At 38.5% G+C, this 25,463-nt stretch overlaps 1 protein-coding gene across 1 annotated transcript; it reads right to left on the reverse strand.

Annotated features, from left to right (window-relative positions):
- Positions 1–845: 845 nt before the first annotated feature.
- tcte1 (t-complex-associated-testis-expressed 1) lies at positions 846–24,327 on the reverse strand. Its single transcript, XM_034017786.3, has 5 exons — positions 24,278–24,327; positions 22,949–23,170; positions 10,895–11,463; positions 8,533–8,982; positions 846–4,866 (listed from the first exon to the last, which is right to left on the reverse strand). The coding sequence occupies exons 2-5, from the start codon at positions 23,151–23,153 to the stop codon at positions 4,693–4,695; spliced, it is 1,398 nt and encodes a 465-aa protein (XP_033873677.2). The 5' UTR covers positions 23,154–23,170; positions 24,278–24,327; the 3' UTR covers positions 846–4,692.
- Between the last annotated feature and the right edge of the window lie 1,136 nt (positions 24,328–25,463).

Here is a 25,463-nt window from a genome sequence, read left to right on the forward strand (position 1 = left end):
CCAAGAAGAATGGGCCAAAATCACTCCGACACTGTGTGCAAAGCTGGTACATACTTACCCCAAAAGACTTAAAGCTGTTATTGCAGCGAAAGTTGGCTCTACCAAATATTAATGTGTGGGGGTTGAATACTTATGCAAGCAAAATATTTCAGTTTTTTATTTTTCTTAAAAATATTTCCCAACATAAAACCAATGTCACCTTACAATAATTCATTTTGAGTTTCAGTGTTTTAAAATATCAAACAGAATGAAATTTCAATGTACCATTTGTAATTCAGTAATATGAGAGAATTGGTCAGGGGTCTGAATACTTTTGCAAGGCTCTGTATGAGAGATTGTTTTTAATATGTAACACCAGATCTATTTAATTATATTAACCTGGGTCAAAAAAATATATGTCCCTCTTAGCTGCATGTTATGTTACCTTTTCAGTGTGTTGCCAATGGGTCAGTTTAACTTCATATACAAATGTGTGTTAACAAAGTGTAGAACAAAAAGACTGTAGGGGGTTATCACAAACCTTTGAATAAGCATACAGTGGTTAGTTCAATTTTTTCCATTTAAATTTAAGTTATAATGAAACACGTTAAATATTATAGCCTTATATTAACTTGTACAATGCTTGGACTAAAACTGACCTCTCTGTTTTTAAAAGTTGCCTGCACCAGCAGGTTTCCACACACCTTGTTTACTTGCCAAGCCTAGTGTTTTAATTAATATGAAACTCCACTGTAAGCACTTTTCCAAATTCACCGTATAAAGTCATTTTTTGGCCGATTCAAGAGACACCTGGATCTTTTCAGATAATACAACCCCCCCAAAACCCCCCCAAAAAAAACGTTTTTATAACTAAGCTCTCATTATTTTCTTATAATATAATGAGATACATACTCATGTCTTTCTTGAAGCACCTTCCGTTGGTTATCATTCAAAGTTGGCAAATCCCACTTTTAAGAGCCAACAACAAATCCTGCTTTGAGGTGCCAAAGACTAAGCCTTATCTTTTGAAGGTCTAATACCCTTCCAGGATCATACTGGGTGTCTGAGATAAACATTTAATTATTTCACTTTTAAACTCTATAGTTTTCCTGTAAATAAATACCTCTGTTTATTACTGCAGTAAAACCTTTATATGAACTAAACATTTATATTCTTTAATTTAATTGATATTGTAATGTCTAAAAGACCTTTTGTTTAGTTGGAGAAACTGAACTAATTCTTAAATTGATTAAATTAAATGAACATTATCGCACGTGTCTTAACAATATGTTTGCAATATTGTCGACACCAGGCTTCAGTTATAATAAATGTGCTTTCAACAGTTTAACTTTAAATGGCATTATAAGATGTATTTCTAATTAAGTTAGTTCAGTATAACAGTTGCTCCTATAAATTGTAATATTATTTTACTCCATTGATACATTTTTTAAGCTTTTAAAGGAAGGACTAGTTATTTATATCTAAATACAGGCTATCATTAATATATTAGAATGCCATAGTGTTATAGTGACTGAACTAAGTCTGACCTTCTTCTCTGTTCATACAAATCCAGTTAAAGCAGGTTTTAAGACAACCTCTGCTTTTTGCCAATTTTAGGGTTGATTTCTGCCAGGTTCTAATTAATTTTTGTGAAATACATATACATATTTACAGTAATATAAACTCCTATCTTCTGTTATCCGAAAGGTATTTCGTTCGTTAATATTAACGAGATCGCTCATTATACAGAGGACTTGGCTTTTACATCGCTGACCATCAAAAAATCCCAGCTACATTGGCCAAAACCAATGAGTCATTTTTAACACTGATTTTACTACAGGCAGGTAAGGACGAGGTTACAAATCGGTTCACTGAATATGTAAAGTTACAGTTTATACTTTAAATGATTTTACAACATGTTCTAATTCAGATATGTCAATATAGCAATCTCTTATAAACTGCAATTCTATTTTACTTCATTGATATACACAGAAGGCAAGAAGCTAATTTTTAATTAGGCACCTGCTTAGCAGCAAATGCAACCTTGAATATTAAAACTTAGGGCTGTGAATACATTTACTTAATGGTATTATATTAGGTTTCTTATTTATTTAAATACTTTTGTTTTTTCTTACTATAATCTGGCCAGTCTGACCTTCAATGGAATGAACTCTTTCTCACAGGCCTTACACAGATCTGTTAATAATATTTTCTAATGGTTGTATATACTTTAAAACACATTATAGTCATTACAATATTTGTTGCTGTTTCACAAATGTTCAATTTGTATCCCAAAGATCAGCCTGCTTCCAGTAGCTGTGACAGTCTTGAGTCAGTATCTGCTCTCAGGGAGTCAGTTTCTGCTCACAGGTGTGGGTGACACTCTTTCAAAGCCTGACACCTGCAAAAACTTAAATCTTGTTAGTTGGGCTCCCATCTCTACATTCTTATTGGACATGCCAGAACCGCCTGTGACAAAGGTATAAAACTTGATTCAAACAAAAATGGTCATTAGTCCAAAATGAGACTTGAACATGCACCATCATGTTAATTTGTTTAAGAAAATGTTGAAGAGGAAAAAAGCAAAACTGTTGAAGAGATTTATGGAAGTAGCTGATTACATTTTGGACAGTAAAAAAAAAGAAAGCGCCAGCCATTATACTATAAATAACAAAAGCTATGACTCCCATCACTATCATGCTCATTGCTGTATCCTTTGAATGGTATGTTTTTCGAATTTAAGTTACAAAGTCAGCATTTGAGTTTTGGGATGAAGAAAGTTCTTGCTGTTGCAACATCATGTTTGTTTTCTTAAAATAGGGTTCACTTGAACACCAATTACAAGAAAAAATAACACTGTCTCCCAGATATAAGAAAATATAACTTAAATTACAGGAAGGGAGATTATTATGACTAGTAAAAAACAAATTGTTCAATTGAAAAGAATACACAAGTAAATCCAAATAAGATCACATTATCCAAAACTATAATGACTGTAAAAAGCAAAAGTTTAAAGCTCTCCTTCATTGTTGCTTAAATCCATCAGCAAATGATTGTCTGACACCACGCTAAAAATGTTCAACTCGAACAAAAATGTTCAGATTAGAGAGACGTCACACAAAAGTCTACAATGTGTACTGTGTAAAAAATAATGTAATTGTATGTAAAAATAATGTGATATCTTGTAACAATTGTAAGTCGCCCTGGATAAGGATGTCTGCTAAGAAATAAATAATAATACAAGAAAGCCTGTGGCTATTGTGCCGTTAAATAGTTGACCCAGATACAAGAACTGTATTTTTAATGCTTTTCTGTGCACTCCTTCTTTGGAGTGCTAACTAAACTTTTAAATACAACCTAAACTATAATCCGCTTACCAATTACCAAAATGCTTGTACACAAAGTACACATATTATACAAAGTACCTTTCTATTTCCCAACACAGGTCGAACCACACAGGTTTCAGTCTTAGCCTTCACACAGACAGCCACAAACATATTTTAAATCTGCCTTTATACCACATATCCTCCCCCTTGTGCGCGGCACACCCAGCCATACCAAGGACACATCTTTCCTCCCCCTACTCTGCCACACTATGAAAGAGCCATGTTTTTATGTCAAATTAATTGTATTGCATGGAACTATTGTAAAAGTGCTTTGTCCATTACCAAAATGCTCTTCAATGGTAGTAGGAGTATCACAGATATTGACACAATAGTATAAACCAATACATACTGTTAATCCCTTGCAGTACTATGGTACCATATATATATCCACATTTTTACCCCAAAAATTGGTTTGTGGAATGGTGGCTGATAAAAATGGTACTGAACAATATTCAATGTGATGGTGCCAAAATTTACATGCACCCCTGTGGTTTGTATTTTTGTCGTTGTTTTTGTTCCTGCTGAAGACATCTTATTTTTGGGTAATGTATTTACAAGGCATAATAGATTTTTAGCATAAATATTCTATACATTAAACAGTAAATTACCTCTTTACAGTATTTTCTGATATCTGACAGTAATTGTACTGTAATATGTAAAACCATTTTAAATTGCCTAAGGTACTGATAGAGGTTTAGTTGTATACTGGTAATAAAAACTGTCTGTGAGAGGCTATATATATAGTCTGTATGTATATTAACAATATCACATTTTCATGTTTCATACAGTATATAAAATTACAAAGATGGCAAAACAAATCTGTGTATCAAAGTTTTCAATGGCAAATTAACCAATAATAACATTACTGTAACATTAGAGAAAAACAAAACAAACAAAAAAAACAGGACATTGTATATAAAACTGCTAGAGAGTGAGGGTAGTGTGATTATTAGCATTTAGGGGCTGTTAACATGCAATGCAGATGATACTATGATGGTATCTCTTTACACTTGGTAAGTTTAATAATATTAAAGGGTACTAACCTAAGCATACACTCAAACAAAGAACGTTCTTCCTAACTTCTAAATGTTTTTTGGTTTTTTTTTTATAAATATATGACACACAGTTTATTTAATATTTTAAACAGCTATAATACATTTTTTCAGAAGAAATCTCAGTAGATTTACTGACACCTTGAAAGTGTAATCTACAGCTAAAAATGACAACTATTCTATATAGTTTCATTGAAAATCAGGATACCTTAAATTTCAGGGAAGGTTTCATTTATTAAATCAATCTTCATCATAAATGCTGAACTCAAAATGTGTTATTTCTTCACGCCAGATTCAGTGATCAGTTTCTTTCTGGCTTTTTCCTGGTTGTTTTGGAGGATCTGGCTGATGCTGTATTCACTCTCCTGCCCAATCTCAGTCAGACGCACATCAAACTCCACAACAGTCGTGTTGTAAGACATGCCTTCTTGAATCTGTTTACCACCATCCTTGAAGACAATAATTCATAGAATTAAAGAAATGTTTCTCCCATTACCCAAAGATTACCAAAAAACACAGTTACTGTGTTTGTACTACAGTATCTAAGTAACACTGTTGCTAAGATGGTTCAATTAAAAACATTCCTTGGAGTAGTGGTTTGCTCCCCAGATAATTAATTTTCGAATGGAAACTTAAAAAAAAAAAATTCAAACTGTCTGATGCAATTGCCTTTATTACAGAAACACACAAACCAATTAATCAACAGCAAAAAAGCTTGATCAATTTACAGATTTAGAATATAAGCTGTTTTTTTCTCCTTTATTTTTATTATCCTAGCAACAGCATCCTTTTTCTCTTACACTTTGCTATAGTTTAATTTCATCTTATCATGATAAAATGGTTTTACAAATATCTACTGTATGTACAGATTAGTATTTTGCTGTCTATATTCTTTCTCTGGAGACATTGTGATGTGCAAGAGCCTATTGTTCAGGATGATCACAGACCACAAGTAATAGAAATCAGGTATTTTATTAACAGACAGTACAATAACCTCAGCCAAGCACTTAAACAACACACAAAAATAATTGACCATGACTGACCTAAATATATATTGAAACATTAAAAATAGTAATGCCCACGCAGTTACATTAAAACCAAACAAGCAGTTTTCAAGATCATTTAATAGCTCATATATTCACTGTATGTTCAAAGTTATAATTTTTTTTTAAATATTGATATCAAATGTAAAATCTTAACAATATTTTCAGCTAATGCTAGATGAACAACAATGACAAAAATAGTATCTACACTTGGGCATTGTATTTGTGTGTGAATACACTGGGGTATAAGTATGTCAGGGAATAACACATAACAATGTGAAATAGCCTTCTGTCGTGTATTTTATATTGGGATCTTTTTTGTGTACCTTTCGTGTTAATTCTCTGATATTTCCAGGCCTTTCACCTATCACATCAGTGTGTTGCATGGTCTCAAGGAGACAAGATTCTTGCTGGGATAAATGGTGGTGAAATCCCCTAAGGAAGATTCTCCTTTCCATTATCAAGACCATTTCTAGCCAGGTCTCGAAATAATTAAATAAAGTGTATGAAATATGCAATTGTAACTTGGTTAGGAAAACTGTATAGTGCCTTTTGATTTTCCAGATCTTTGTATCTCTCCTGTCTTTATATACATTGTTAGTCAACAGTAATCTTTAAAAAGCAGAAAGCATATGTGCTGTGTTACTCTATGTCACCTCATATATTTTTAAAATAAGAATGCACAAACCAATTTCCAAAGCCACTATAAAATTGTATTAGATTTGTTTTCATATATAACCTGTTTTATTTGAAATATTAAAAAAAGAAAAACCTTAAATGTTCCTGCATTCTGCTCCAAAACCACCAAAAATATTATACAGTGTTATATAGTGTTAAGAGTTCTAGTGTTTAATAACTTTTTTTATATTCCATTCTACTGAGTTAATAACTTTTTTTTTTTTAAAACCAGATCTCATTTTGGAATTTGTCTTGCTTTTATTTAAATCCAACAACAGAGTGACTGGGAAAATTGCACTGTTCAAAAGAACACTTCCCAGTGCTACAAAAATCCAGTGCCTGGGGGATGTCTTTGCGGTGGTTGAATTAAATAGAGGATATTCTAGGCGATCGGTGACAATGGTAAAAAAGCTAAAGAGAGAGTGAGAAAATGACTAAGTGAATACACTTTAAAATGAGTAAAAGCTTGTTTATGTTTTCTATTATACAGACACATGTAACAAATATTATACTTTGTAGAAATGCTTTTGTGTAACTTGGTTGTCCCTGGTACATTTTAAGTGATAAAAGGCACGATAGCAAATCTGATAGTAGGCTTAAAGTAGGTGCTTGGTTGACAGGTGCATCTGTATACAAGACTGCACAAATTACAAATGCTTCATAACGATTTGTCTGTGAGCCAATCTGGAGAACAGGCTTCACAGCAGATTTCCACTCCCATCCTCCCTGAAGGAATTAGAGGCGGTAAGCAGAGTAATGCTCAGATAACCCTCCAGACTTGTTATGTTGAATCAGCGCCATCCTGCCTGCACATGGAGGCCGTACACTCTACTGATAGTGTTATTGTAACCGGTGTGCAATATGATTTATTATTTAATTTTCTTGTGTGTGTAATTTGTTTCATTTTTTTATATTTTATTGATTGTTTTGTGTGATTTATTATTTTTACTTTTAAAACATTGTTAATGTGGTATGGCTCCTTTAAACCTCCCGAAAACTTTTGGGTCTCCACAGCAACTGCAGTGCTAACTCCAAATTGGGCCAGGTGTATAAAAACACATCAGGTCAACCAAACAAGAGAGCTACCGGGTTTTGGAAATTGTGAGCTGAGAGCACGGGTCTGTGAACTGCTGTTTGGTAAGATTGCTTAAAGTTTAAATTGTATTACTTGCATGCGCTGGAAATTGGCTGGGGTGCTAGGTGCTAATGTTAAACTTTCGCTATTCATATTGAATAGTTTGGTCCGCTCTATATTAGAGTGGTTTGGTACAGTAACCCTCGTGCTCTCAGACCGTGGTAGCTATTTTGTATGTGTCTTGTCTAAACAAAAGAAAACTGCTCTTTTTAACTTTGAAAGAAATATCTTGATGCCTTCTCCTTAAATATTGCCGTCCCGAGTATACTGAGGTAGTTTGTTTGAATATGTGCAATATAGTACGGTGTAATAGTAATACAAATTCCCTCGTGTATTAGCGTGTTTTAAATTTGTAGAACTAGCTTATTCTTTACTATCACTTGGTGTACTTTATTGTCTATCCACAATATATTTATCTGTATACAGTACATCAAACTTGCATTTTAGCAACATGTACAATGATCAAATTGTGTCTACTGGGGTGTTTACAATTAAGCATTTAAAGTTATATGGTGCTTTATTTCTGTCGTTTCTTTTCTTTGAAAGTCACAATTTGCTGCTATTTTGAAGTGTTGTATTTTGTTTATTTATTTATTGCTGTTTGTATCATTTCTACGAAGATCACTGCTTGTTTTTGAAGTGTGTTATTTAAAAGCATATGAAGCTTTATTCGTTTTTTAATTGTGCTTGTGAAAATCACTACCTTTTTCAAGTGTTTGTGTGAAGCTCACTATTTAAAACACTATAGTACTTTGGGTCTGATTTGAATTGCTCTTGTTGACCATTGTTATTTGCTGTTATATTTAATGTCTGCTGCTATATTTAAAGTGTGATGCTATATGTGAAGATCTCTATGGTTTTCACTATCAAGTTGCTGAGTGATAACTATTGTTTTACTGCTAAGTGTATTTGTGGATGGAAATTAAGTGCTAAATTATGGACTAGTTTGAATGTGTTAATTGTCATACTCTGACCAAATAAAATCCTTGTTACTTTGTGGTGTCTCCCTCACTTTATACACTTGCCTTTCTTGATTTTAAAGAACCTGTTATTTATTTGACGCTAATTTAGTTTCAAATCGGTGTAGTCATTAAACCTACTTAATTGGTAATTTAAAATAATCAATTAAATTTATAGTGATAACCAGGGGTGGTCTCCTTGCCGGTGGGCTATTTGGATCTCCTTGGCAACCCTCCTTTGAGGGCGGGACGCTACATTATTGCAAATGTTTATTTTGTTTTTCAAAAAGGGCTACTTACCAGTCCCAGTCTGTTGCAGGATAGGTTGATATTCCTCAGTGTTTTATTCTGAACAAGAACCTGAGATAGAACAGTAGCTGTGGGTTCTGTCAGCTCATTACTTCCCATATGAATATTTGTAAGGGTAGCATTCTTTAGAAGAGCATGAGCAATGGCCTGTCCCCCTTCATCTCCTATCTGGTTCAACCTGAGGTTCAAAGATGTCAATGTTATATTTTTGGTAAGAGCATAGGCAATGGCCTGGGCACCATGAGCCCTGATCTTGTTATCATAAACAGTGATACTCTTCATTTTTCTTTCATTGATCAGTTTTCCGATAGCTCTTGCCCCTCTGTCCCCAATCAGATTATGGGAGAGGTCAAGCACTGTCAAGAATGGATGATCCAACAAACTGTTGATAAGTAACCTCACTTTTTCGTCATCAACTTTACTTTGATGTATCCGGAAGACCTGTCAAAATAAGATTCAGTATATTAATTAATATTATGCTGTTTCTTGTGAAGTCAATATAAGAGAAGCCTGAGGCTAGGTGGAGCCTGGGTACAGCAAGCTTATTGGGTATGACAGCTGGACCGTAGTGTAAAATAATGTGATGCTGGCTTTGCATGCATGCCATGCCTGTAGGTTCAAGAGATCAGATAGGGAATTGAGCACTTAATTAAACAGTTTAATAATAAGCCATTGTTTTGAGAACAACATTTAACTGAATGCTAGTTCTTCGCTGAAAAGTGATCATTAGCTGCTGAGAATGGACCATTGTTTGGCTAACTAAATAGGCTATGTCAGAAAGTAAAATATGGATTAAACCAGAGGTTTATATATTATCTCTAAAACACTGTGTATAAATATTTCATTTTTGTTTAACAGCTCAAAGGTTAGTATAGCATAGTTTCAAAATCATTATACACATGTACACATGTGCGATTTGAATTACGTGGATTTTCACTCTGATAGGATGGGTAAAGCAGGTGCCTTGCGATTCTGCCTATGAAGAGCGTTTTGTGCTGCTCATGAACTTTACAGTTTTCAACTCTTTGTATAATTGACCACTAATTAGAGAAGGACAATCTTCCTGCATTTTATAGAAGTATAAATACTCTGATAAACATACATAATAATCACAATACTTGGACTGTTTTTCTTTTAGTTATTTGGCGCGAATGCATTTTATTAACAGTAATAGCAGCTGCTTGAATTGTTTTCGGTGTTTGATAAAGTACATCCAGATTATCATGTGTATTGTTTCGAGTTAAAAATTGATACATTTCTTACTTGCAAAAGAAAAACAAAGAAATAAAACAGTCTATAGAAAGTGCAAAGCCACAGAAAGTTATACCGAGTCCCTTTGGATAATTTTTAAGTTGGCTTTAATAAAATGTTTATCATTGTTAGTTATTATAGTTTTATCTTGACGTTAATGTTTTTGATATTGTAAACATTTTAAATGGCACACAATTATACTGAGATGGGAAGTAAATGGTAACATGACAAACATTTACAGTGCAGACTATTTTGGATTATTTATAACTTTGCCGAATGGAAAGCAAATATGTGTGTTTCCGAGGAGATTTCCAAATACTGTCTTTTGATTCTGTAACTTGTAATTAAACATTTTAAGAATAAGACCTTCTGTTTGGTATTCTGTCCTGTACCAGCAGTTTGTCAGTCCCAAACTGGTGTGACATTGATATATTTAAATAAACAGGCCTATGTTTAATGTTACCTTAAGTAATTCATGCATTGTTCTACAAAGATAGGCTGAAAGAACTGAAGCCTAAAACTGAGAAGAAGTAGTGAGGACATGATGGAAATCTTTATATTCGTTAAAAAGGAGTTGATATAGTTAACCCAAATCAATACTTTAAGCATAGTACAGAAACCAGGACCAGAGGACAAAGTTGGAGATTAGGTGGAGACCAACAGGACTGAGAGAAGGAGACACTTCTCTCAGTCCAGTGGTGAGGGTATGTAATGGGTTACCTAGTCATGTTGTTGAGGCAGAATCACTTGGATCCTTTAAGACCCAACTTGAGAAAATTCTAAGATCAATCAGTGACTACTCTTCTGTACAGCGTTTCCCCTAGGAAAAACTGCTGCCCGTCACAGTGTCACAAAATGTTTTACCAGTCACAACTCAAAACATCATCATTATTCATGTGACACCTGTTCATTCTTAAAGCGATACACATAAATAGGCTTATGTGAAAAAGTAAAATAATAATAATAATAATAAAACTGCCTGTAGTTTCACTGTTCTACAACACATTTTTTTTTTCATAGCCGGATCCTGTACTTCAGTTTCTCAAATAAGCTCATACTATAAAAGTTTAGTTACAAATGTTTAAAAGTTTTCATAAATTACCTTTAATGTTTTGCAAGACTTTAAAGCCTTGGCCAGGGACTGACAATCCCGAGAGGTGAATTCAAAGAGGTTCCATTCAAAGTTCATCCCACATCCACTGACCCCATAAACCAAGTGCAGCTCCTCCAGATGAGTTAGTTTGTCCAAGAGAGTCCAAAAGTCAAAGTGGTCAATTGAGGGACCTTCATGGCCAGGATCACTTGCGGTGTCTGAAGCATTATCATCCTCATTCATTTGTGGTTCTTTTACTGGAGGTAGCAGCTGAGATATGTTCAGTTTTTTCACATAGTTCTTGCAGAGAGGAACAACATCCAGGACTGTTTTGATGTCAGTCACTTCAGGGATGAAGAGCTCAATGATTTTCTCCAAGTGACGTTCAAAGAACATTCTCTTCCAGCTATTCCCATAACAGGCCACATCACAGACTCCCCAGCGCTCTGTGCAACACCTATTCCAGTATCCTTCATGACTGATCAGGTTGGCTGTAACTTTTAGAGGGAGTTTGGTGGATAGTTTTTCAAGCACTTTAGCTTTGTGACTGGGAAGAAGTTCATTCAGAATTGGGTTGTCTATATATCAAAAGACAAAACAAAGAAACTTAACAGAAACCACTTTGATCTGTGTTTATTTTACTTTAACACAAATATGTCCAAATCATGGGATGTGATACTTACAGTACAATTCCCTAATACCCAACCATTTTGTACCATTTTGTACTTGGTTGGGTAATACTTGGTTGGGTAATGGAGTACTTGATCCATTAGTCAATTCTACTTTAATGGTAATCAGTTCATAGGTTGTTGGCATAGTATTTCATATATTAATTTACTTAATTAAAGAATAAAGTATTTATATTTTACAATCGTGGTACAATATGTGCCGAAAGGCATTGTGTTCTGTTACACTTCTGTACTTCAAGCAGTTCACAATTAAGATTGATTATTATGTGTAAATTACTTAGTTTTTTTTTTAATTAAACATTAGTTATGTACCAAAATATTAGGAGAATAAATCAAAGTGCTGTCTCTATACCCCAGAAACTTAAAAGTTACATAATCTCAGTATGGCAGCCATATTAAGTCAGAGATCAAAGTCTTTGTCACCAACATAGTTAGCAAAGAGTGTTCATATAACCCTGCATAGAAATTTACAAATGGTCTCTGAAGTATGGAGCTGTGGCAGTATGGTGATGGCATACTTGTAAAATTACAAGCACAAAAAGTTTCATTTTTCTTGTACAATATCCATGATCAAACTTTGTCTAGAGAATAATTGCAGTTGTGTACCAAGAATGAAGCCAACATATCAAAGCGTTCTGAATTTATCATCCAGTAGCCAAAAGGTCACCTGACAACAATATATCTGCCATTTTAGGTCACAGGTTAAATTGAAGGATGCCATTAGATTTTGTTTAAGTTACTGGGCTCCTGTTTAGTTTTAATACCAAGCAATTTTGCAGCTGGCTCTAATTTGAGTGAATTCTTCATCTAAAAGAAGATAACATGCTGCAGAAAGGTTAGATTTAAACCAGGACCTAGTAATGGATATGGAGTCATCATAATTTAAATTTACCAGGTCTGAGACAACTGTATAGTACTTTTTCTACTTTCTTGGGTCTTTTCAATTTAACTAAATGGTAGTGGATCAGTTGCACCTTTAGATGTTTGATTTTCATATCCTGCATACCCAGTGTCAAATGTTACATTCTCATGGAATAACCCAAGAGAGGTGTGGCAGGGAGACACTGTCAGATTTCCATTACACGAGAGTAGATGTTAAAACTTCATGCTGATTTGAACTCGGCTCTCGCCAAGATAAGCACCAACTAAGACGTAGCTTTACAGTAAACTAATGTGATCCATCTGTGTCTCCATCCATTTACGTTTCCTTCCATATGATATGTAGATATCCTTCTGTCTGGTGTTAATGGCTGAAGTGTAATGCTGGCTCCAGGGATCAGCTTATTTTGCATCCCTGGCACATCAGCACACACAACGGCTGCGATGCTGGCTCCGGGGATCAACCACAGTGCGGCCTCCCCAGCGCATCAGCATGACAACCGTCTGGATTGAGCTAAGTAGGGTACATCTCTGGGGTTTTCAAGTGGGCACCTTCCATCCTCAGTGTTTCGTCGACTAGCCCACGACACCTCAAGAGGGCTCGACGGTGATTCTGGCGTCCCAGCATCACCCCCCTCTGCCCCCCACTCAACTCAGCCCAGCTTACTTACCTGAACATCAGCGTTTCTTTCTTCTATTGTGCTTGAGATCCCCAGCCAGAATCTTTCCGTCTCAACCACAGCCAGTTGCTGCTCCTCTCTGCTGCTTCAGATAAGTTCTTCACTGTGCGACGCAACTCTTGGCCACTGAATCCGACGTCTCTGAGAAACCGGGTTGTAGAGTGTGCCACAAATCCTTGACAACCCACTTCCACTGGGTAAACCCGGACTCTCCATCCTCGCTGTTCTGCTTCAGTGGCTAGTTGAGCATACCGCAGTTTCTTCCTCTCATACGCCTCATCTACAGCATCCTCCCATGGCACTGTTAACTCTACCAGGTGAACAAGGCGTGCTGATCCAGACCACAAGACAATATCTGGTCGAAGGTTAGTGGTGGCAATCTCAGGTGGAAAAATAAGCCGTTGACCAACATCTGCCAGCATTTTCCAGTCTCTAGCAGCTTCCAGTTGTCATAACAAATGGGTTACCTTAGTCAGGTCAAATAAACTGGCATATAAAAAAAGTTTGTGATCTTTTAACTACAGGGGTGAAATGTACTTATGTAGCAATGTCACAAAGACGGCCAGAGTGGGTGGCGTCAGACCAGAAAAGGAATACACAGAGACGGTGGTTGTGATGATGAGCCGAGTGCAATGGCTGCACTCAGCGTTTAATAACAAATAAAAGGGTTGTAAACAGCACAAAAACAGGACACGGCACTTGCGCCAAAATAAACAGACATACAAAACGGACTAACACTAAACAAACGGTGCACGGACAGACAAACAGACACGGTGAGAACAAACACTTTAAGTTTACGATCTTTCACTATTTAGTTTCTCCTCTCTCTCTCACCCGTTCTCCTCTTCCGAACACCCAACCCCGACTGCATGCTACGTGTCTCTATATATACTGTTGTGCTGGGATTCAATTACTAATTAATTATTCACTTGAATCCCAGCACGTGAATTAATTCTGTGCAACCCCGTGCCACACATTATACATATTTTATCTGCACGTGAAGTGATGTGCCATCCTCGTGCCTAAATATAATTATACACTTTAAACACACGTGAAACACAGACCCGTTTATATCCCGTGTACCAATCTATACACCAACATTAACATACGCACACATACATACATACACAGAACACACAAATGCACACAGGGGCGGGGCACTTTGCCACATATACCCCCCCTTGTGCGCAGCACACATGGCCTCAACGGCCACCTCCCCCCTTAAATACCCAGCAGTCCAGGCCAAAGTCTTGGGCTGGGAAGGGAGGCTTCAGTGGGCCCATGTCTGGAAATGCTGTCAGCTCCCCTGCCGGTAGTGGCACGGCTGACAGCATGCTGGTCCCGTCCTGCAGCGAAAAAGCTGCGGGGGCAGGTGGTCCCCCGACCTCCCCCTTCTTCGTAGCCGGCAGCTCCTGCTCCTCTGCTCTGGGCGGTGGCGGAAGCAGAGGCAGCTCCAGCTCCTCTGCTCCTGGCGGTGGTGGAGGCAGAGGCAGCTCCAGCTCCTCTGCTCCTGGCGGTGGTGGAGGCAGAGGCAGCTCCAGCTCCTCTGCTCCTGGCGGTGGTGGAGGCAGAGGCAGCTCCTGCTCCTCTGCTCCTGGCGGTGGTGGTGGCGGAGGCAGAGGCAGCTCCTGCTGCTCTGCTCCTGCCGGTGAAGATGGTGGAGGCAGAGGCGATGGGGCTGATGCTGGCCACTCAGAGGGAGGCTGTGGCGGTGCTGGCTCCCTCTGCTGTGGCGGCTGGGCATGTGCGCGCCGTGCTGCCTTCAGCAGCATAGCTAGAGGCTGCTGGGGGACACCAGCATCCTGCCCTTCTCCCCCCCAAAAATTTTCAGGGGGTTGGGCCTGTAACTCCTCCCCTTCCGGCTCTTGGGGCTGAACCAGCAGGCATTTTCCCTCTGCTGGTGGCTTGGGTCCCAGAGCTGTGGAAGCCCCGACTTGCCTCCCTTTGGGCTGTGGACGCACCGACTCCTCCCTTTTGGGCTGTGGACGCACCGACTCCTCCCTTTTGGGCTGTGGACGCACCGACTCCCCCCTCTTGGGCTGTGGACGTTCGGGCTCCCCCCACTCAGGCGTAGGACGTTCGGGCTCCTCCCACTCAGGCGTAGGACGTTCGGGCTCCTCCCACTCAGGCGTAGGACGTTCGGGCTCCTCCCACTCAGGCGTAGGATGTTCGGGCTCCTTCCACTCAGGCGTAGGACGTTCAGGCTCCTTCCGCTTGGGCCGTGGACGCTCAGGCTCCTCCCGTTTGGGCTGTGGACGCTCAGGCTCCTCCCATTTGGGCTGTGGACGCTCAGGCTCCTCCCATTTGGGCTGTGGACGCTCAGGCTCCTCCCGCTCGGGCTGTGGAGGCAAAACCAGCAGGCATTCACCCTCTGCTGGTGGAGATGGGGACAGCAGGTACTCACCCTCTGCTGGTGGAGATGGGGACAGCAGGTACTCCTCTGCTGGTGGTCCTGCTACCTGGGCTGCTGTTTCGTTTATGGTTGCCTCCAGGTAGCTGAGGACAAACTCCACACCTTCCTCCAAGGTGTTTGGGGTGTGTTCCTCCTGATATGCCTCCCATCTCTCACTGTCCATCATCCACAGGGCCCGGACGACTATGGGCAGAGACTGGGCCTCCAGCCCAGCATTCTCCAGGAACCAGCCCCGTAGTTTGATGGCGTCTTCTGCCATTGACTTTTTTTTTTTTTTTTTTTTTCCCCAAAACAATATTTGTAATCCTTTTTTTTTTTTTTTTTTTTTCTTTTTTTAATCCAGACCCCTCCTGGTCTGACGCTTGGAGGCGCGGCTATCCCACGATGACACCACGTGTCACAAAGACGGCCAGAGTGGGTGGCGTCAGACCAGAAAAGGAATACACAGAGACGGTGGTTGTGATGATGAGCCAAGTGCAATGGCTGCACTCAGCGTTTAATAACAAATAAAAGGGTTGTAAACAGCACAAAAACAGGACACGGCACTTGCGCCAAAATAAACAGACATACAAAACGGACTAACACTAAACAAACGGTGCACGGACAGACAAACAGACACGGTGAGAACAAACACTTTACGTTTACGATCTTTCACTATTTAGTTTCTCCTCTCTCTCTCACCCGTTCTCCTCTTCCGAACACCCAACCCCGACTGCATGCTACGTGTCTCTATATATACTGCTGGGATTCAATTACTAATTAATTATTCACTTGAATCCCAGCACGTGAATTAATTCTGTGCAACCCCGTGCCACACATTATACATATTTTATCTGCACGTGAAGTGATGTGCCATCCTCGTGCCTAAATATAATTATACACTTTAAACACACGTGAAACACAGACCCGTTTATATCCCGTGTACCAATCTATACACCAACATTAACATACGCACACATACATACATACACAGAACACACAAATGCACACAGGGGCGGGGCACTTTGCCACAAGCAACCACAAACAAAATGGTATTATTTATAGAGTACCTGCTCACCAGCATAATAAGGGAATTGGAACCAACACAAATGCTAACATAAACCTGCATTTGTACAGAAACCCAACATGGATATTTGTCTAGGCCTATATATATATATATATGGTCAAGTATTGTATGGTGAAGGTCTCAATTGTCGCAGGCCAAGGAAAAAGCCACTCTTAGGAAAACGTCACAAGGACAATCGCTTAAAGTTTGCAAAATGGCATTTAAATGATGGATATGAGTTCTGGACAAAGGTTTTGTGGAGTGATGAAACAAAAAGAATTGAGCTATTTGGTCACACTGATAGTCGTTACCCTTGGAGGTGGTAATATCCTTCTATGGGGCTGTTTTTCCTCTAATTGCACAGGAAATTTAGTTCCAATACATGGTAAAATGGATTCCATAGCATAGCAAAAGAGATTGGCCAATCATCTGAAACCCTCCACTACAAAACCTGGTTTAAAGTGCAACTGGACGTTCCAACATGACAATGATCCAAAGCACACAACAAAATCTACTTCAAAATAGTTAAAGAATAAAATCAAGGTTCTGGAATGGCCTAGTCAAAGTCTCAATCTAAATCCGATTGAGAATCTTTGGTATGAGCTGAAGAAGGCTATGCACAAGAGAAGTCCTCGGAATTTGAATAAACTGGAACAATTTTGTGCTGAAGAACGGTCAATAAAGAATCGTGCCAAAAGCTCACTGACAAATATCCTAATAATTTAAAAGTGGTTATTATTGCTAAAGGTGCCTCAACTAGCTAATTTCATTTCCCCTGTCAGGGTATGAATACTTTTGAATTAGCATTTTTTGAGTTTTCCTGAAATAATTGTAGACATCTATTTCTTGTACCTTTTTTTCCTCATCCACAAAAGCAAAACTTTTGCTACAAAAGATTTTTCCTAAAATTCTTTGTTTGAGAAATTTCTAGAAATTATAAATTTCCATTGGGGTATGAAAACTTTTGACTACAACTGTATAAACAAATGTTAATAAACTAATTGACAAACTAAATTAATAAAACACCCCTACATAAAGTAATTATTAGGGCATCAAAATGGGTAGTGGGAGGAGAGCGCTTGGCTTCTGGAATGCGACATTTTTATTGCATGCAGGCAATAAAAATGTGCATTACAAATATCATATGGGAGATAGTGAAATTGAAGAAGGGAACTATGAAAAAGACCTAGGAGTTTATGTTGACTCAGAAATGTCTTCATCTAGACAATGTGGGGAAGCTATAAAAAAGGCTAACAAGATGCTTGGATATATTGTGAGAAGTGTTGAATTTAAATTAAGGGAAGTAATGTTAAAACTCTACAATGCATTAGTAAGACCTCACCTAGAATATTGTGTTCAGTTCTGGTCACCTCGTTACAAAAAGGATATTGCTGCTCTAGAAAGAGTGCAAAGAAGAGCAACCAGAATTATCCCGGGTTTAAAAGGCATGTCGTATGCAGACAGGCTAAAATAATTGAATCTATTCAGTCTTGAACAAAAAAGACGATCTGATTCAAACATTCAAAATCCTAAAAGGTATAGACAATGTCAACCCAGGGGACTTCTTTGACCTGAAAAAAGAAACAAGGACCAGGGGTCACAAATGGAGATTAGATAAAGGGGCATTCAGAACAGAAAATAGGAGGCACTTTTTTACACAGAGAATTGTGAGGGTCTGGAACCAACTCCCCAGTAATGTTGTTGAAGCTGACACCCTGGGATCCTTCAAGAAGCTGCTTGATGAGATTCTGGGATCAATAAGCTACTAACAACCAAACGAGCAAGATGGGCTGAATGGCCTCCTCTAGTTTGTAAACTTTCTTATGTTCTTATGTTCTTATGTTCTTATTTTCTTATGACTACCACCAATTCGAGCATACATGGATGACACGACAACCATGACTACAACAGTAGCCTGCACTAATCGGTTATTGGGTAAATTAACCAATAACATTGAATGGGCATGAATGCAATTAAAGCCCACTAAATCAAGCAGCATCTCTATAATTAAAGGTAAAGTAGTAGATAAAACGTTCTTCATTAATGGTGAGGCAATACCAACAGTGTCTGAGAAGCCAGAGAAGAGTCTGGGGAGATGGTACGACGTGGATCTAAAGGATACAGTTTGTGTGGGAGAAGTTAGACAACAAGCAGTGGAAGGGTTGAAGAGCATAGACAGCATAACTTTACCAGGCAAACTAAAACTCTGGTGCTTTCAGTTTGGTCTACTGCCACGGTTGCTGTGGCCACTGACTGTATACGAGGTTTCTTTGACAACAGTAGAGAAGCTGTAAGCTTTAATCAGTTCATATATCAGGAAATGGTTGGGAGTTCCACGCTGCCTCAGCAGAGTGGGACTTTATGGTAAAGGAATACTGCAGCTACCAGTCTCCGCTCTAACCGAGGAGTTTAAGTGCACCAAGGTCAGACTGGAAATGACAATAGTAGAGTTACGCGACAAATGCGTAAGGGAGGCAGCACCTGTGTTGAAAACTGGAAGAAAGTGGGCGGCAAAGAAAACTGTGGAGGATGCAAAGGCTGCCCTTCGAATTGGTGATATCATGGGGCAAGTTCAGCATGGAAGAGGGGGTCTTGGTCTCAGTTCAGCTACATGGCACAAGGCAGCCCCAGCTCAACGGAGGAAGCTGGTAGTCAACGAGGTGCAAAAGCAGGAGGAGAGGATGAGGTGTATAAAGGCCATTTCCCAGACCAAGCAGGGAGAATGGATGAGATGGCTGGCAAGACCTATGGTCAATGGAACAGAGCAGGATCAGTTTCCTCATCAGGTCAACATATGATGTTCTCCCATCACCACAGAACCTAAACCTCTGGGTAGGAGAGGATCCCTCATGTCCTTTGTGTTCATCACCTGTAACATTAAGGCACATTTTGACAGGATGTAAAGTGGCTCTTAGCCAAGGACAGTTTACTTGGCGCCATGACCAGGTGCTGCGATGTTTGGCCTTAGCATTGGAAGACAAGCGTAACATGACCAATAAGTTGCCACCTGTTCCATCAAAACATTACACACAAAAGACAACATTCCTCCGCCCAGGAGAGCAACCACCAAGAAAAGGTGTTAAAACCAATCCTCGCCCAGGACAACTGGAAGCTGCTAGAGACTGGAAAATGCTGGCAGATGTTGGTCAACAGCTTATTTTTCCACCTGAGACTGCCACCACTAACCTTCGACCAGATATTGTCTTGTGGTCTGGATCAGCACGCCTTGTTCACCTGGTAGAGTTAACAGTGCCATGGGAGGATGCTGTAGATGAGGCGTATGAGAGGAAGAAACTGCGGTATGCTCAACTAGCCACTGAAGCAGAACAGCGAGGATGGAGAGTCCGGGTTTACCCAGTGGAGGTGGGTTGTCGAGGATTTGTGGCACACTCTACAACCCGGTTTCTCAGAGACATCGGATTCAGTGGCCAAGAGTTGCGTCGCACAGTGAAGAACTTATCTGAAGCAGCAGAGAGGAGCAGCAACTGGCTGTGGTTGAGGAAAGGAAATCTGATGTACAGGTAAGTAAGTTGGGCTGAGTTGAGTGGGGGACGGAGGGGGGTGATGCTGGGACGCCAGAATCACCGTCGAGCCCTCTTGAGGTGTCGTGGGCTAGTCGACGAAACACCGAGGATGGAAGGTGCCCACTTGAAGACCCCAGAGATGTACCCTACTTAGCTCAATCCAGACGGTTGTCATGCTGATGCGCTGGGGAGACCGCACTGTGGTTGATCCCCGGAGCCAGCATCGCAGCCGTTGTGTGTGCTGATGCGCTAGGGAGGCAATAAGCTGATCCCTGGAGCCAGCATTACACTTCAGTCATCAACACCAGACAGAAGGATATCTACATCATCATATGAAAGGAAGCGCAAATGGATGGAGACACATATGGATCACATTAGTTTACTGTAAAGCTACGTCTTAGTTGGTGCTTATCTTGGCGAGAGCCGAGTTCAAACCAGCATGAAGTTTTAACATCTACTCTTGTGTAATGGAAATCAGCAGCGGCTCTAACAGTAATTATGAATACGAGAATGAATTTGAACACAATGGTCATTAACACAGCACAGCCCTACACATGTTAAAAAAATACAGCAGCAGTTCTAGATCACTTTCGCGATGACAAGTCAGTTTTTCAAAGCTTGAATAAAACATTTGAGTTTGATGAGTTAACAGGTTACAAAACAATACAGTTTTTATTCGCTACAAGTGTAGTGTTATTTTGCGTTGTATGTTTAAACGTGGTATGCCGTGTACTGCGCTTGCCTGGGAATGCGCAAATGATTTTAGCTCAGAAAACAAGATAACGCCCATCTGAACGGGGTCAATATACTTTTTTTTTTTCTCCCACTCACCGCTGCCGAACTAACTCGGGAGAGACGAGGACGAGCACCCTCGCTCTGGAGGCCCGCCATGCAGCCATATCAGAACTTACAGAGGACCACGAGGTTCTGAATTGCATACAGGCTGGCATAAGGGTGCCTGGCCAGGCACAGGGGTCGCTGGTGTGTGGTTAGCCATGGACTCCCTAGCCGAACTAACCCCTACCCCGTCCGGGCAGAACCGACGATCTCCATGCTATAGGGCGCATCCTGCACTCCGGGCGGAGTGGCTTTATCGGATGCGTTACTTGGGAGCCCCTACATGGGGTCAATGTACTGAGTTTGGCCCTTAAAGTTCTGTTTAATATAATTGTTTTCACAATTCAGCAAATGTATGTGACTTTAACTGATGAGCAACACATTGGGTTATCTAAAATTGATTTTGTAGGTGAACTACAGTTTGCCTTGTTCGTAGTGATTTCTGCAGTCGTCAATGACAGCACTTATGAATCAGTGTGCCCTTAATTAGAGCCCTGTTTGTATGGCTGGAGATCTAATTTTAAAAGGTGTTAATATAACTTTTTTAATTATTATCATAAGAGGTGTGTATTTTTAGTGCAATAGGCTTTAAAGATATGGGGCTATACTAAGATCACAATGATACAGCCCTGTGTTAGCTAGTTAATAAATGCTTCTCATGCTCTTTTTTTTGACAACCCATCGCCCCTGCATGTCTTGGATGGTATCAACAAAGGTGTTTTTTTTTTTTTATTGTTAATTTATTTTACTTATTCTACTGAAAAATAGCTGCATTTTACAAATCCATTGTGCTCTGGTGTATTGAACCAAACGTTGTGTAAAGAAAAGTCAAATATTTTTGTAGTTATTTTTAATTTAAAAAAATGGTAATTACCTTTTATCTATTCCTGGCATGCTGTTTTTATTCCGATTCCTTGGTTTTGAGAGATAAGAGATTCCTCCTGGAGTTTAATTTTGTGTTTATTGTTTGTTTATTTTTTGTTTAAGAAAAAATAAAAATATATCTTTTTTACTTTAACAACTACTGTCTTCCTTGTTTACGCACCGCAAAATATACCTCACTAGACTTCCCTGATGAAAAACGAATGACACTTGGTCTCACTGAATGACAATCTTATACCATTAGAGCCAGGGTCAACTGTACATATTAACGTTGCTTACATTTACATGGTAACATTCGTATATAGGGTAAATAGGTATACTACACACACTATTTTATATACAAACTTTATTATCTAGCTATAGCCAACATAACATATCCAACGCTGAGTCCTTGGTATATAGTACACACAGGCAGCATGCATATACACCTCATTTAATACAATTATTATATATTCTATTCATGTATTTAAATTAGGGAATACAATTACATGTAAAAATGTGAAAATAATGTAGATTCCACAAGCTTAAATCTGCATATTGTTTTAAGGTAATGTTAAAGAGTAAGTAGTGAGGTTCCGAAAAATACAGTGTTACACGTCCCCCCATGTTGCTACAACTGTTTAAATAATGTACCTGTCATTTCTCTTTTCATTGTTAACACCCTGACAACTTTTCACACTTTTCATAAATTTAAAGTCTATTTCAAAGCTCTTTTCAAACTATCCGCTCTAGTGCACTGATAGTGTAAGGATTATTGCCCACATTGTCAAACAGGTAACAGCAATAACGATCCATGATGCGGTATGGAGCAGAAAAGCCAGTGCACAGTGTATATATTGAAAAATGCAATAAATAAATAAATAAATAAAAGAACTGGTACATAAACTGGTACATGCATTTAGTACTTGAAATACAAACCTACCACCTTTGACAGTGTACCACTTTCTGGCCTTACACCGGTGCGAAAAAGGTGTTCTTTTAAGCAAAGTTCCTGTTTTTTTTAGACAGAGCATTTACAATGGGAACATTCTGTTTCACCACAAGGCTTTCCTATATGCAGAGACTATTGTATAACTATGAATAACAGATCAAGTGCAAAACATTTAGAACTTACTTTCAAAATTCTTAACAATATGTTGCAAGCAGAGGTCTTTTAAAAGAGGGATAATGGCAAGGGACCATTCAGGATCCTCAGCAATGATCCTTCTCATCTTTCTTGGATCCGATGCAGGATTCAACCTCATTACTGGTTCAGGTATTTGTGGTGGTCTGCCAGGAGTAAACACTCCTTTGTCTGGGTTCCCAATAACATTTGGCATCTTGACAAGTTGTGTTCCTGTGCAAGAAAGTTTTCTTAAATAAAGTTTTCTTAAATATTACAGTATAAATATTGTACTTCCTAGTTCAGTAGGCCTCCAAGGGGTTAATAGACAGTTTTAATTTTAGAACAGTTTTAAATCTTTTCGTGTTGGGCTTGGGGTTGTCTTGTGAATGACTCCATCGCGATGCAGAAAATTCACTTTACACGTAGCCTATCTGAAGAAGATTCGATATCAGAAGATCCAACCATCCCTTCATGAAAGTAAGACTACTTTGAATTACAGATGGGTTTGAATTATTCTTGTGGTAGCTCAAAATGTGTAAAACGAGGCTAATTTGGAAAACTGCAGTAATAAATACATTGGTTGCCTAAGCTTTTAAATTAAATTATCAAACCATCTGATGTATTATTTATATTGTACGCAACTGAAGACGATCCTGTATGAAGAGAAATGAAAGCTACTTTAAGAAAGGAACGTACTGTGTTGACTGTTGTATTTAGCGTATGTTGTACATCTTACTAAAACCATTAAAAAAAGAAATACAATTCTACCCAAGATCATGTTTATTTAGTTTTCATTCCTTCTTCACGTACGCGAGACTAGTTGAATTGACTCCCTCTTGTCTGATTCCATTGGTTAGGTAGTTGGGACACAAGCGTCCTCCCCCTTAAATCTGCTTGTCATTACAGTTACCTCACAGAGATATAGCCTACCTTATTTAAACACAGTAAAATGAAAAACTACCGTACGTTGTTATGCTATACATTGCTATAAATTACCGGCTATATGTGGGTTTTGTATACCTTGAGTAAACTTTACACACACACACACACAAAAAACCCACAACCCCCACCCCACCACCATGTTACATTTGCATTTAAACATATATAATTAGACACTTTGGTGCTGTAAAGAATGCCTGTGATTTATCAAACACGAGAAGAAAACTACCGTAATCGATATGCTCACTTCAGAGAAATTGTCATATAGGGCTTGAAATACCAAACGTTTTTGTAAACCTAAAACAAGTTGTTATGCATTTTTTCATGTTCAATATTGTCTGAGAATATTGCGTTTATTTAATTAGCATATCTAAGAAATACCATGGTTAAACACCTTACCTTTCCGGGTTCCTCTGTGTACTATTGAATGTTTTAGTTGGCTGCATAAGTGTTTCTATGGTAACAAACATTGCCAGCAGCTTTCCCAGAACCAGCTGCTGATTGGTTCGAACGAAACGACTGGTGAACGTCCGTGGTACTTATTGACTGAGACAAAGTTTTCCTGTGCTGTGACAGTACTTTTTTGCTCAGTGTAGCACATAAACTACCCGTTTTTCATCCTGTTGTTTAGTCTGTAAACAACTGTAATGGGTGGGTAAGCTTGTTATGCAGTATGAAATGCTGTATTGTATTGTAAAGTAATTAAAGCTAGAGTAATGTCAAACAATTATGACAATTTTAGATCTTGAAAGTCCAGTCCCCATGTTAACAGCATTTTCTCTCCTCAAAAATGTTTTGTTCATTTATTTTTTAAAGGCGACCTTGTACACATTCAATTTTGTAAAAATATAAATCTATACAGTAGGCATTGTATGTACAGTACGTTAGTAAAATCAAGTTAATACCTAGAGCACTTTCTTTTTTACTTTAGGCTACAGGTGTAGTGTTTTAAAGTGGTACATCGTCACAATGTGGTACGCATACCAAAACTTGACCCATGTAATGTTAGAAAGTAATGCTGTCAAATTGAAAGTGGTACGCTGTGAGATTTTGGTACAGGTGCAATCAATTGTGATGTGATGTGTTTTCCTATTGTCAAACAGAGGTACATTTACCATTAATTATACATTACTTTTTTGCAAACCATTAATTATACATATTTTTTTTTTGCAAACTTAAACTGGAAACAGACAATCAATTTCTCTAAAACGAAAAAAACAATTCACGTCGAACAAGACAAAATGAGAAGTCCACCGCAAAGTTGCAGAAGTAAAAAAAATGTACAAGACCCGATGTATTGAATACGATAAATATTTACAAACTATTTTCTTAATGGTGGGAAAACATGATAAATTCAATTAAAAAAGATGAAAAAGACCAAAAACATCATAATGTACCAGATTTGAATGGACATTTCTGTGTTTTCTAAGCGTAAGCTGTTTAGAAGTTGTTTAGGCATGCGTACCTGAAAATAACACTACACCTGGTAACACTAAATAAATCCTGCTTCTGCATTGTACACATTACTGTACAAATGCAAAAATAATAAAATATTATTTTAAATTGAAACTAAATGATTGGCGGA

This window comes from Acipenser ruthenus, chromosome 6 (genome assembly GCF_902713425.1).
Source record: "Acipenser ruthenus chromosome 6, fAciRut3.2 maternal haplotype, whole genome shotgun sequence".
Lineage (NCBI taxonomy): Eukaryota > Metazoa > Chordata > Actinopteri > Acipenseriformes > Acipenseridae > Acipenser > Acipenser ruthenus.

Coding starts and splice junctions, on each gene's coding strand:
- tcte1 (XM_034017786.3), bottom strand. CDS start 23,153: ATGCCAAATGTTATTGGGAACCCAGACAAAGGAGTGTTTACTCCTGGC. Junction 11,464..22,948: donor TATTGTTAAGAATTTTGAAA/GTAAGTTCTAAA, acceptor TTTGATATATAG/ACAACCCAATTCTGAATGAA. Junction 4,867..8,532: donor CCTGCAACAGACTGGGACTG/GTAAGTAGCCCT, acceptor ATTGTCTTCAAG/GATGGTGGTAAACAGATTCA.